At 31.4% G+C, this 14,961-nt stretch overlaps 2 protein-coding genes across 3 annotated transcripts in view; both read left to right on the forward strand.

Annotated features, from left to right (window-relative positions):
* Positions 1 to 3,914: 3,914 nt before the first annotated feature.
* Syx17 (syntaxin 17) lies at positions 3,915 to 11,968 on the forward strand. The gene is made up of 2 exons (XM_085826936.1): positions 3,915 to 4,064; positions 10,945 to 11,968. Exon 2 carries the CDS (start codon positions 10,994 to 10,996, stop codon positions 11,966 to 11,968), a length of 975 nt encoding a protein of 324 aa, XP_085683062.1. The 5' UTR covers positions 3,915 to 4,064; positions 10,945 to 10,993.
* Positions 11,969 to 12,064: 96 nt separating this feature from the next.
* LOC118192150 (aminopeptidase O-like) overlaps positions 12,065 to 14,961 on the forward strand; it is a 59,809-nt gene continuing 56,912 nt past the window's right edge. For both annotated transcript variants that reach the window (XM_035363048.2, XM_035363049.2), the window contains exon 1: positions 12,065 to 12,621. In XM_035363048.2, the coding sequence (XP_035218939.1) occupies positions 12,065 to 12,621 (557 nt within the window). The remainder of the gene's footprint in view (positions 12,622 to 14,961) is intronic.

The following is a 14,961-nucleotide window of genomic DNA, read 5'->3' on the forward strand; positions in this document are numbered from 1 at the left end:
GTGTTGGAAACATGATTTTGTAAGTAATTATTTTCTTCTCAGATGACATGCTGTATTTTTTTCTTAAATCTGGCTGGTATTTTCTAGGGAAGATAATCTTTTAGAAGACTTTTGCTTACATTTTTGTTTGATTTACCCCTTAGAAAATTTCATGAATATCATGATGTTGACTGAGCAATGCTACTAAGGCATTAGTTTTATATCATTATGCACAACGGCAAATGGTATGAGAGCGACTAAATGGATAGTCAATAAGACAGTGATTATTTCTGGTTCTTTTTATTAAACACGATCTGTAGCTTTCATAAGTATAATAAAATCTGAGATAGAGTTAGTAATTCATCACGAATCAACTTGACTGCTTTATGTAATCTTAAACAATGCCTAAGACCTATGGAAAAGCCACTTTAATAAGGAAGTGTACAATGTGTCTTTCTAAATTTACAGCTGATATCACTTAAAACAGTTTTATGTACCTTATCATGCACATAAATTATGTCATGATGCAAAATATTTTCCCAACATGATGATAATGTAAGTCAAGCCTCCAGCAATGCACACTTCACATTATAAGATATACCCCATTAATAGAGAATTCCTGATTTAAGCAGAGAACCACTGTACACATATATAGCAATCCTGTAACTGTCTAGTAGCGGGTGGTTTTACTATTCTTCACCTTGTTGTATTGATGCTATTAATTATATCTTCAAAGATATCCCTGCCACTATGATATTCAAAAACTGCAGTTGCTTATGATAGTGTCAAACTTAATTTTTCATCTGTTCAAATATTAATTTGATCCTAGACACTCTGATATTTATTAGTAACAAAGTGCCATGCACATATTATGCGAATATGATTATTTTGGCTTTGTATATATTGTTAATGTTTACTTCAGGACAGTTTGGCTATGTTGTAATTGTAAGTCCCTTTGTTTTTTATTTGCAATCTATCGGTGGTTGGGAAAAGTATAAAAGAAAATCATCTAATATGAATGTGTTGTCAACTCCATTGATGGCTGCACGAAGTCTTTAGGCGCTATCTATTCTGCATCAATAATTTTTTATACAGAAATACGCAATAGTTTTATAAACTATGTAAAGTCTTGAAGTCTCTTAGATAACTGTTAATCAATAATACACTAATAGCCATTAAAATTGCTATAGCATGAAGGAAAGCAAATAAAAAAAAATATTTGTTGTGCATAAATAGTATGGCATGAAGACAAAAATGATTAAATTTGTAAGCAGCCTGGGGTTTACAAGGGTGCGAAATCAGTCGAAACAACAGCTCCACCTGGCAGCTAAAACGGCCCTTATCCGGTTAGGCACTGAGTAGAATTTCACTTGAATGACAGAAATCGGCATCTCATTCTGATTCAAGTCCATGCCACACTTCATTAATCGTATTAGATGGAGAGGGTTGCTAGGCCAGTTCTCAGCAAAAGCAGGTATTTTCAATGGGTGACAGATCTGGAGACCGTACAGACCAGGGCAGCAATCAAATACACCTAGGAAGGTCAGAACACAATGTGCAACATGTGGTCTTGAATTATCCTGTTGGAAGATTGCATTTGGCAGGCCTCAAAGATAGGGCACACCCCTGGATGTAAGATGTCACAAATATACCGATCTGGCATTCAAATTACCATCGATCTGAACTAAAGATGTGTGTGCCATGTGCTCAGTGGCTGCCTATACCATCACAATAGGGTTCCTATGCTGATACTGAATGCAACCAGGCGATGTGCGGTCTCCTTGGAGCCTCTAGACACTTATACGACCATCAGAATAATGCACACAGAAACGGGACTCGTCTGAAAAGACGACATTGTACCCCTCCTATATCCAGCTTTGCTGTTGGACACACCACAGTAGCCATCTCTCTCTGTGCTGCATTGTCAAGGAAAGCTAAAGTAATGGACACTGTGCTGATAGTCCATGCTGATGCAAACGTTGACACACCGTACGAGCAGATACTGGGCATGCTGCAAATATGCCCATTTTCTGACTAATGGTCTGTGATGTGGTTGTAAATTTTGAGGGCTGACCTCACAATATGCCTGTCCTTTCGGGTATTAATCATGGGACGGCAATGAGATCCTGCATGCCGTTCAGTATAATCCTCAGCATTCCATACATGCCATATTCGCTTAACAGTGGTTGGATGTCGACTAGTGCAACGGGCGATATCACAGAGTGATAATCCACATACTCTATAGGCAACAATCCTGGCTCTACTGAATTCTGACCCTTGCTGGTAAGCATTTCTTCTTATTATTCAAGGCATACCATGATATTCTGAGCACATTCCAACCTTGCAAAGTGCTTTCCGAATGACAAATCCACTACACAACTTTTTGAAATTATTAATTCACCATGCCAAACTTTGCCTAGAAATACCATAATGACTGTTTCCAAGTTTTTGAATGCTTATTTTTTTCCTGTGATTCACATAAATTAGTATGCAACTGAATACCCACATCCAAAAATGAAACAATGCTTTTTGATATATTACTTGTGACAATGACAAAGTAGTGTTTTAGTTTGCCTTTTTGTACCTTTTTAAAATACGGACATCATCAGAAGTTGCTCTATATTTTTAAATAATCGAAAACAATATTCTTTTCAGAATATCGGTTATTACTGCAAATATTAACAGTCCTCCATTTTTTAATTTTAGTTCCAGAAAATATTAACATACCAATGAAATATTAAAAGGTTAGACTGTTCTTCTGCCAAAAATTTTCAAAAATACAAAACTAATCTTGTTTTATTATAAAATAAATAAAAAATCCCTTCATGCCAAGCTCCAACTCCCTCAAAATTGAATCTCTAATGTTAAATCAAAATTCTCTTACATTATATCACAACCTCTGATATTTGAAAATCTAAAGTACAATAATAGATACTTTTATGCTCCGGTAACGAAATTTCTTTTGCATAATTATATATTTTGTTTGCCGAAATTTGTCTTCCTAGCAAACATATCTTATGCCGTCCGAATAAAATACTTCAAGCGTTATGTCTGAAGAGGTTTGTGTTCTACATTCTTTACAAGCTGTACCTTTTAGTGGTTTATTATTAATTCAGAATTGTATATGCACACAAAATTTATTACGTCTTATACAGCAAACTACAAATCACACTTAAACAACACTTCAGAATCCATGCAATCGGCTTGTCACGTGACCAAACAAGTGACGTTCTTTACGTAGCAAGTCGGTCAGCCAATAGTGATTCAGCATTGTCACAGCAGGGGGTACGGCGAGTACGTTTTAGGAACATGCCACCCGATCTTTATCAGAAGTCGAGTAAAAAGATGTTTCTACATCTTGACACTCGAGAATAAAATACGATCTGTGTGTGTGTTTTAAGTAGAAACATGGCTGTCCATAAAAGTTACTTCACTTGTGTTTCAAAATCTAGCAAATGAAAAAAAATAAGGAGCATTATAATTCCCTGCACTCGAAGACAAATATTCTTTAAATTATTTCTTTTTTTTACACCGAGTCTTCGGTATTTACAATTAAGTATTTAAAATCTTTTTGAGATGCAAGATCTGTAAGTGCTAGAACATGGATTATAATTAATATTTTTTTAAATAACGTAGCATGCACTGTAAATCAGCAGATATGAATAAAAATGGCTGTGTAAATTAGTTGTAAATTTCTTACTGTATGTCCCTGTAGGAAGCCTTAGGTTAGTAAAAAGTGAGGGTACCGCGATCTTAGAGACAGCGTAAAAAACCTAAATTAATCCTTTTAGACGATCACTAAAATTTGAAACTTTTCAATTTTTTTTAACATATTTTTTTTAATCTGTATATCTTAAGTTATTTTTTCACCAAACTTTTATCTTTAAACTGTGAAATGCTTTTTTTATTTCTTTCCCACTCCACCTTTATCATCCTAGCTTGTTTTGTTTTTCCTCACTGTAGGCAAAAGGTCTTCAAGAGATGCACAACATGTAATGTTATCTGTGCACTTGTTATCATTGTTGTTAAAAGTTTCCTTATGCGATTACAAAATTGTTATAAACAGGACAGGAAAAAATTATTATGTGAGTAATTTAGTGCATTAATTTGTAATCAATAATATTTAGTTAGATCCAAAAACTTCAGATATAAAAGATCTCAGTAAAGAAAAAGGTATTTGCGTAGTGTTATATGTGCAGGCCTTACATTAGTGTGCGGAAAATAATTCTAATTTTTATATTATCCCTCGTAATCAATGTTATTTTTCAAGGTTTGCACTTCAGTCTTTGGAATCACTTCGGGCCGCAATAATATAAGGTTTAAATAATTAACTAAAGTTTTTATTTTTATTACTCTTATTTTTATCTAAAATAATAAGAATTACATCACTTTTCATGCTTAAAAATTTGACATATTTTTAATGTATCAATTACCTTTCAGAAGATGCTAGGTGTTTATATATGATAGGCGTTTAATATGTTTTTTTAATTTATATGCTTTAAACATCACGGATCACCCGTTTAATTATCTTGCAATATGTTTGTTTAATATATATAATAATATAACTTAATTTCTATGCTTTAAATATCATGTTTAAACTTTTGATAATTTTTTTCTGCGGCTAACTCAAATTTAGATGCGTTTTATATGTTTCTTTAATTTGTATTACGGTTAACCTTTTTAAATATCTTGTAACATAACTGTACACCGCTTCACTCATGGCCGATTAGCCATTGACGAGCTTGGCGAGTAAATACGTTTCGCCGCCAACGGATCCTCTCCGGAAGAAAACCCCAGTCCTTTATTGCTGTGTAACTATTATCTTTATGTAAGTTTAATAAGTGGCAAGCAAAGTTAAACTTTTTATTGTGTGGTATTAACTGAAATAACACGCTGAAGAACACGTGTAATTTTTAGGGAACAAGCTTTTTTTTTTGTATGTATGTGTTGTGAAAAATTAAAACTACTGATTGAGTTTAAGTTTTGAAGAATTGGCCGTTCATTGAATGTACCATTTCAGTTTATTTAAATGCTTTTGCTATCATCATTGAATGTGCAATCTGTTTTGACGACTAAGTAAACAAGGAAATACCTATAATGTTTCTGTTAGTCTTTTTTTTTTTTTTTTTAATTAGAATGCAATTAAAATATGTCTTAAGTTACATCAAACGACTCTAATGATGTTGCATTCATTGCTTTATGGAGTAAGATGCAATAGATCCTTTTGAAGATCGAAAATATTAATTATGTATGTTGCGTTTTGATAGTTGAATATAATTATTCCAGAAGAAATTCAAGACAAAGGTGAGGTTTTCATCCGCGGAGAACTCATTGGCGCTTCGGGAAAGAACCTGTTGGCGCCGTTGCATTTTTACTCGCCAAGTCCCGATGAGCCGAGCCGTAAACGTTATATTTTGTAAACGTGATTTTTAGTGCTTGTAAATTCAAGTTAGCAGACAAAACAATATATTAAGCATAAGGTAGTAAAAATTCACAGATAATAAGCATGTGGATGTTAAACGTGATATACGAAAATAAATTTGTATTAAATTTATTTTAAAAAGTTTTAGCACAGAAAACAATGGTTGATCTTTACATTATGGTAACTTGGTGTTTTTTTGGCGAAAATTTGGCGACCAACTCTCCTACAGCAACCCTCTATTTTTTTTTTCCCGCCGCCATTTTGTCTTCACGAAGTAAAGACATGTTTCTTTTCTTTTTATCTACTGAACACTTCTTCCAACAATCTACTAGCCGAATTACACTTATGCTAGAAATTTTATCTAACAAAACTGTTTAATCATGACAAATATTCACTGCAAAATTGGGAAAAAGTGCACAATCGCAAACTCCTTGCGCGTTTTTCAGAATAGCACATACACATAAACCATTTACACATCGACTTATTTTTACTTAAAGAAACATCCCAGAATTGCACAAAAATGGCATTGCACACACTCTTAACTTTATCCATCTACACTGCTATTTTCTCATAAATTACAAAAATTTGCACGAAAATGCAAAAAAATTCTGTGAATCTTTAAACTTGGTAAAAAGCACATATATGAAATTACCTGATCGCGAAAAAGTATATACCCTTTCCAAGGATGAACATTTCCACGTATAAAATAAATAAAATATCCAAAAACTTTTACCTTTAAATTATCTATTATATTATAAATGTCACCAACGAATTCATACCGCAAACATTACAAATGGTTACAAATACTTAGTGTCAAATATTTAAATTACTTCCATGCACGTTTACTTCAACTGAAACGTATACCAAATTCCTACAAACATAAAATTCACAAAAGAACTATCATTTAATTTAAATATCACTAAACCATGTACACGTCGACTTATTTTTACTTAAAAAAACATCCCAGAATTGCACAAAAATGGCATTGTGCACATTCTTCACTATATCCGTGTACACTCCTTTTTTCTCATAAATTAGAAAAATTTCACGAAAATGCATGACAATTTTCTGAATCTTTAAACCCGGTAAAAAGAACATATATGAAATTACCTGATCGCGAAAAAGTATATTTCCCTTTCCAAATATGAACATTTCCTCGTATAAAATAAATAAAATATCCAGAAACTTTTACCTCTACATTATCTATTATATTACGAGCGTCACTAACTAATTCATACCGCAAACATTACAAATGGTTACAAATACTTAGTGTCAAATATTTAAATTATTTCCATGCACGTTTACGCAAATTACTTTACTTCCATCTTACATTTAGAACAATGCATAAAAATAATATCCTCAAATAATTAAAAATACTAACTTACCTATTCTTCTTCAAAATCTTGATTACGTGCCCGATAAACTTTTCTTATTTCTGTTTCAGGATCTATGAAATCATACTTATAGTTCACACCAAGGTACCAGGTAAAATAAATAACTTCATAAAACATCTTTACTTCTATCTCGCACAACCTTAAAGAAACACTTATTACTACCCCTTTCAATCCCATTAAATACCCATTTCGAATTCACTTTAGTTAGGGCCATGGGATCCAAAAATTAACAAACACTGTTTCACACAACACAGAAAAAAGCCAAATACAAAATTTCCAGATTTTTTTCCGATTTCCCCCCTTTTCCGATTAAAGAACCGTAATTCGTCCATTAATATCACATGACATATCCCATGATCTCTCATTTCCCTCACACAAAATAATGCGTAATCGGAACTGAGTACTGCTCACATTATTACCAAAGTCCCAGGTAGTAACCTTTATCGCCTCCAAAATGTCGCCAAACTACCAGTTACCATATTCTAAAGATCAGCCAAAACAATATATTAAACATAACAAGAAGTAAAATTTCATTTAAAAAATAAAAATTAGTATTCTTATAATTACGCTTACATTATACTTATATGTATTTTCTCTAATTCATATAGAATACTGATATTTCTATTACAAGTGTCTTTTTTCATTTTTAAGTACTTTGTTTGTTTATGTTGAAATAAATACCGGTCTTTTTCATAATATGTTTCACAATATGAATAACCTTCACAACAGTAATCAAATTTTCTTCAGTAGCATTGTTAATAAAACTAGAACTTTATAGATTTTATTATTTTTCAAGAGTCATTTGAACTGTATTCCTTACACCAGCAGTGGTTTGCTAATTTTGATGAACATGGGGATGCATCAAACTATTCTGTCATCTTAGATAACCAATAACATTTTTATTTCAATTTAATCAGCTATTTATGTCACACATGCCATCCTCTGAAAGGTTATTGTTAGAAAAGCATTAACAACATACAGTGTCTCACAAAAGTGATGGGACACTTGTGCTTTACAAAAGGAAACTGTAATAAAATAAATTAAAAAAAACATGTAAAAAATTTTTGTGGGTGTGTTTCATACTTAAATTTAGTAACAATTATTACATAACATACATTTTCTCAAAATATTAAAATAATAATTTAATAAAAATACAATTGTTTAGAACGGAGCAAAAAATGCCTCACGTAAGTGATGGGACACCATTAGATGCTACTACGTACTACAATAAAAATATTTTTTTGGGTTTTTATTTTTACTCAAAAGCAATTAGCAATAATTTATAAAATTGTCTGCAGTCTTTCTCTCCAGTTTGTTTTGGAATTTTTGTGTTTTTTAGCTCAGTACAGCCATGAATGCTCAACGAAAAGAAACATTGCCTGAAATTCGAAAATTAGTTATTAATTTGCATATTGAACGTGAAAAATCTATTAGAGAAACTGCTGAAACAGTTAACATGTGTCATTCAACGGTTTTCAATATCATTAAGCGATATAAAAAGAATCATATGATTCAGGATAAAAGAAGACCTGGCCGACCATCAAAGCTATCCAATGGAATAAAGTGAATTATTGTTCAAAATATTAAAAAAAAAAATCCAAGAATGAGTGCTCCTAAAGTTGCTGCTGATTTACAAGCATTATATGGAGTAATTGTTAATCCTGAGACTATTAGAAGAGTAATTCGATCTGCTGGATATCACGGTAGAGCAGCCAGGAAAACATTCTTCGTAAGTGAAAAGAATAGAAAACTCAGACCGGCTTTCGCAAAATCCAACATAAATAAGAACTCTGATTACTGGAATGAAGTTATATTTGCTGATGAGAGTAAATTTAATATATTTGGTTCTGATGATAGAATCTTGGTGTAGAGAAAACCCAGGAAAGAATTTCGCAAACAGAACTTGATGCCAACAGTAAAACATGGTGGAGGAGGAGTTATGGTATGGGGGTGTATGTCGTCCACTGGAGTTGGTAATCTTGTTTTTATTAACAGTATAGTAATAAAAACACCACCACAATCTCCAGACTTAAACCCATAGAGAATATTTGGCAAGAATTGGAATCAAGAATTCGCAAACACACCATTTCTTCAAAACAACAATTAAAATCATTGCTTCAAGAAGAATGGGGTAAAATCACTCCAGAAATCACAAGAAAATTAGTCGAATCCATCCCAAGAAGATTAAATCACGTTTTAAAAATAAAAGGAAATCCAACAAAATATTAAAACATTTTAAGAAGCAAAATTTTTGGATAAATATTTGATGGAAAAGTAAGTGTCCCATCACTTATGTGAGCCATTTTTTGCTCCGTTCTAAACAATTGTATTTTTATTAAATTACTATTTTAATATTTTGAGAAAAGTATGTTATGTAATAATTGTTACTAAATTTAAGTATGAAACACACCCACAAAAAAATTCTACATGTTTTTTTAATCTATTTTACTACAGTTTCCTTTCGTAAAGCACAAGTGTCCCATCACTTTTGTGAGACACTGTAGTATCTTGTTAAAATTTTACGCCATAAAAATTGATTTATTCTCATAATTTTAGATGACAATAACCAATAATAAAAATAAAAGCATTACTTAATTATTTAAAATGCACATTTTTGCGCCCTACGAAAACAAATTATTTCAGGGGTTGGAAACCACATGGTTCTGCGTGCTTACAGCTGTTAACAATTACGAACACAACGTGAACAGCTGTGTTACAAATTAGCATTCACCCCTCCCGCCATATTTTCTTCCTTTGATCCGAAACTGACGGTCCGAGAACCGGCATCTGTCGACGAAAACTTCTTTAATTATACGAAAATATTTCTATCTATTCGTTGTTAAAAAATTCAGAAAAAATAACATGGAAAATCAGAGAAAATTATAATAAATAAGAGACGAATAATATATATCTCCAAACGTGAGCAACCACAGCGAATGCAAGAGAAATGGTTGCAACCTTCGAACAAGCGAATAGGAATAATCTGCTGGGTTACCAGGTTTGAACTATTATCGCCAAAGTTGGCGATGTTTACATTTACCGGGTTCTCTGTGGAATGCTTCCCAAAGGTGCTTTGAAAAATAAATTGGAATGTTAAAAAAAATTGAATGAGTACATTATCAGAAAGTGGGAGCTTTTTGGAGTTCTTATATGTTAACCTATCATCCTTATTCTGAAAACGTCAGTTGCCAGTCAATGTTGTGTATTCCTTTGCCCTGAGCAGTGCAAACTTTTGAAAGATAATTGTTAAATTTATGAAAGTTTTATCTACCAGGGCCAGTTTTTTTTTTTTTTGTTTTTGACAAAATTAATAATTTCTGGCGTAAACAGTAATATCAAGTATGCCTGCTATAGTATAAACTTGTTAAACTGACTTACTTTGTTTACTAAAGTATAAACTTATAAATCCTGTTTATGGTATACATTTGTACCACATGTAGTGATCAACTTACTATAAGCACACCTATTATTCTGGAAAACTTTATTATATGAAATAGATGTTACGTCATATGGTACAGGGTAAAGCATTCTTTGCATAACCCAACATTACACATTGGGCAACTCATATTTGTTCTTTTCTCTGTGTTTATTTGTGTTCAGCGAGCACAATGCCATCTTGATTTTTCCAACTATTGGAAGATGATCCGCAACATTCAGGACATTTTGAGTAGTTTTTAACCCAGTAGTAATTTTTAAACGTTTAGTGGGACATAAATGTCCCATTAGTAGTCAAAGGGTTAAGGGAAGGGAAATTCTTATTCAAAGTAAAATAATTCTTTTATCCCACTTACCTTTTTGTCATTCAGGGTTTATGATGATGAATAACGTATAATCAAAGCACAAATTCAGATTACCAAAAGAATATTTTGCACATTTAATATGGTAGCTAATGGATAAAATGTAGGTATTTAATGCTGAAATCCAAAGATGACATTTATTTTTAATTGGAAAAAATATCTAATTAGATTTTTATGTTTTTAAACAAAGTCTAATGTAATTATAAAAGTTTAGACTTGTGCTTTTACAGAATCCGAGCCTCTTTTTGTATTATGTTTATTGTTATGTTCAACTGAAAAATAAATTTTGCTAAACAAGCTATTAAATTACATTTTGTTCAATTGTAATACAAGAAATATATTTCTTTTTCAGGTGATAATTCTTGAAACATGCTATGCTCTTTTCTTGACTGTTGCTTATAATGCAAAATATAGACAATGACTCGGCTCCCTCAGAGAGCATTGCTGAATTGCCAAAATTACCTTTCAAGAGACTGCAGTTTGCTCTTAATCAAGTTGTCAGTGTAGCAATTCCTCTACATGTGCAGCTTCTGAGACAGCAAAGTGAAAATATACAAAATCTGAAGATTGAAAATAGGTCTCTAGAATTACGTTCAGAACAAGTTAAAGCTGCAAAAACTGTCCAGTTATTGAAAAATGATTTATTTGAGCTTGAACAACTAAATGTGCAGGTCAAAGATGAAGATAAAAATTTATTTCTGGAGAAAATTGAAAGTCCAGCTAAAAATGCTATTGAAGTTTTATCCGAGTTCATGGAATTGCATTCAGACAGTCTTGAACCCTTTCCTGATGTAGAATTTTCTCTGTCTGATTCATCTTCCTCATTTCCTACATTGACCTGTCAATTAGATAAAAGCCCAGACCACAGTGAAGAAACTCCAGTAGTCATAGGTGATTTACAAGTACAAAAATATCGTACATCTGGTTCATCTTTGCAAAATTGGACATTCTTACGCAAAGAACTATCAGAAATCCGTGATCTCATCAGACAGTTTGCATCATTAGTGTTTCAACAACAGGAGAATGTTGATACAATTCAGAATAACTTACAGCGGACACATGAAAATGTGTATGTTGGCACACAATATTTGAAGAAGGCTTCTGTGTTGAAAGCTGCATCATTTCCTGTTACTGGTGCTGTTATAGGAGGTTTATTGTTAGGACCAGTAGGAGCATTAGCTGGATTTAAACTTTTAGGTAGCATTGCTTGTGTTGCAGGTGGTGGCGTTTTAGGTTTTGGTGCAGGTGTAAAGCTAAAAAAGAAACAACAAGCCATATGTGAGTTAGAAATGAAATCTCTTACTTATCCATCCAAATCGCTCTCCTTATCAAATCCAGAGCTATCTGTCTGTAATAATACTAATAAGAAAGATTAACAGTGAGATCTTATTAAAAAAAGTTGTATATTTGCAAATAAAAACATTGTAAAGTTTATAGCGCTTTCTTTTGACTTTTGAAAGGAGTGTTTCATAATGGCTAATAGTAAATTAAATACTGACCTTCCTTTAGTGTCTAATGTAAATGACATTTTAGTGCAGCATTATATTTTTAATTTTGCTTGTAACTTTGAAGAAAAGTGTTTTGAGTGTTATGCAGTGTTATTTTTGGAACCTGTTGTTGATTTTGCATTGTTAGAACCAGGCAAATGTAAACATGTAGATACCTCTGCAGATACATCAAATCCCTTAAAATCGAAAAATCATGAAGTGCTTCAGTGCAGTGATGCTGAAAATACTTCTCAGTCCTTTTCAAAGTTTATGCTTATTTTAGATTGCCATAAAATAGAGGTGGATCAAGTTTCAGAAATTAAATCATCAGCTGATAAATTAAAATATTTAAAATGCTCAGATTTAAAAAAGTTTTTGCAGAATGTGAGTAGTCAGCTACATTTTGTAGTTGAGGAGTGGTCATTAAAGATTTGGACAGACTCAGAAACATGTAAACTTTGTTTTCCAAAGATTATTGGAATTTCTTATAAAACTGTGCCTTCTGGACCTTCTTTATTATGGGTGAATGATCAAGACGGAAAGTGAGCATTTAATTTTATTAATTATCTTAAAATGCAAAGATATACTGTTGTAAATATCTTTTACTTGATTGCATTTACAGTCATTAATTATTTGGCGGTAGTAAAATTGATTTGAAGAAATTTTTAAGATTTTGCATGAATTGATCTGACATCTGTAAAAATGTGAATATCAGTTATATAGATTTTTGGTCCCCTCCCTTACATTTATTTAAAAAATAAAATGCATCCTTTTATTATTTATGAGCAGTATAGTACTTATAAACTATAAAGGTAGCCAGGCAAAAAACATTTTTTGCCAATTTACAAAAACACCAATAAGTAGGAAGCTTTTCATAGGGTGTTGATAATCGGAAAGTACCAAAATAATTTTTTACAATTTTTGAAAATATATAAAACATACAAAAAATCAATTAAAATTTGGAAATCAGTTTACTTTAATTAGTAGCTATGATGATTAATGTAGCAATTCAACAATCTGTTTCTTAATGTACTAGTTTTTTTATTCTATTTGTATTTTAATACGCTGCCTGTTAATGCCATTCATTAGTAATAATTTCTTTTATTTATACAAAAATATTATCTCTGCTGTGATTATTTTTTACCATATCAGCTTTTAGAAATTTATTAAATTCAATATGTAACATATTTTCAATATATGAGTTATAGTTTATCATGCATTATATATCCTAATATTACATTATGTATTACCATCATGTATTGATAGAAACGTAATTAATAAACAATTCTTTAGTTACTGTTCTTTTTTTCGGAGACATACATGTACATAAATATATATTTATTTCTCCATTCAACCTGGATACATTTTACATTAAATTATCATTACAATTTTCTTTGCTGCATATCACAGTTTTTATTCTCAAGTTCATCAAGTATTATTTTTCAAAGTTTTGTTAGTATAATTCTTTTTAATGTCATGTTCTACCCTTTCTTTTGTCAAGGAAAGAAAAATTTACCAACGAAAAATAAAGGAAAGGCCTTTATTATTAAGAATATCCAAAAAGAGCATACAGCTAATCAGATGAACCATTTTTATTCTCTTCTTTCATGACTTGACTATGTAGTCAAATTCTGCTATAGCAAATGAATTTTTTTGTCCCATCCAGTTTCCTATAGACCTATTTCATATAGCTACGGCAAACCTTCAAATATATGAAATTCAGATATTAAAAATTTTATGGAAATCTTCGACTTCAATGTACCCGTCCCAAATATTTATTTCAGAATTTTTTAAGTTTTAACTGAAAAATTGCTAATTTGGCTAATCTTTGGAATATGGTAACAGGTAGTTTGGCAACATTTTGGTAAGGCGATAAAGGTTACTAGCTAGGACTTAACAATAATCTGAGAAATACACAGTTCGAATCACAGATTATTTTGTCTCAGAGAAATGAGAGATTATGAGACATGTAATGTGACTTTTTCCGGAAAATTCTGATCTGATTTTAACTAATAATCACTTAGAAACAATTTCGCTGCTAAAGTGCAGAATCGCCCACTTCTTTGTTTGGCACTTTTTGCAAGAGTAAGAAGAATTGGATTTTTGTCAATTTTCTTTGATTGTTTAAGTGAAAATAGGTCGATGTTTACATGGATATAGTCAAAAGTGTGTGCAATGCCATTTTTGTCTCGGAGATTTTATTATTTTTTTTTATTAATACATTGGTAGTTGCAGTGTTGGGGCAACCTGATTTTGAAATCATAACTAATGTCATCTCTTTTCCTGTAGCTGCGAACTTAAAATCTTAATGACAACCTGACTCATCATAATGACCAAAATTATACAAATGTCAACATAAATTATTGCAGTGCAAGGAAAAGAAAAGTTACAAAAATAATTAATAGCTAAATTTTTATTTTAGCCATAACTTATGGTTGGTTATAACACAAACAGAAATGCTTCTAACGTGAAAATTTTTAGTTTTTGCCCACTTTTTTTTGTTTAGTTAAATAAATTATTGTTTTAAACTTTCCTCTGTAGTAGAGAACATGGAAAAAAATTCTGGCAGTTTGTTTTCAAAAAATGAGCTTATATATGATGGAATGAACAGAGAAAGTGAAGAAAAGAAAATTTTTGTAAACTAAAGTATCATGAAAAGATTAATAGCAGATATTGATCATAAAGATTTTGAAGAAAATAGTAAACTTTGACTAATCCTACAAAATCTTCTTAACTGTGAAAGGAAGAACTAAGTATACTTAAGTGTAAAGTGTCATTATTAAATCAATAATAGTTGTCAAAAATTAGGTATTTTCTCTGTTAATGAGACAGTACTTAGCTCCAAACATAAATGTTAGCATTAAATTTAACTAGATGGTGAC

This window comes from Stegodyphus dumicola, chromosome 11 (genome assembly GCF_044657685.1).
Source record: "Stegodyphus dumicola isolate Sdum_Otavi_A_Nest chromosome 11, ASM4465768v1".
NCBI classification, from domain to species: domain Eukaryota; kingdom Metazoa; phylum Arthropoda; class Arachnida; order Araneae; family Eresidae; genus Stegodyphus; species Stegodyphus dumicola.

Bases quoted from the DNA above. Each gene is read 5' to 3' on its own strand.
- Syx17 (XM_085826936.1), top strand. From the start codon at position 10,994: ATGCAAAATATAGACAATGACTCGGCTCCCTCAGAGAGCATTGCTGAA.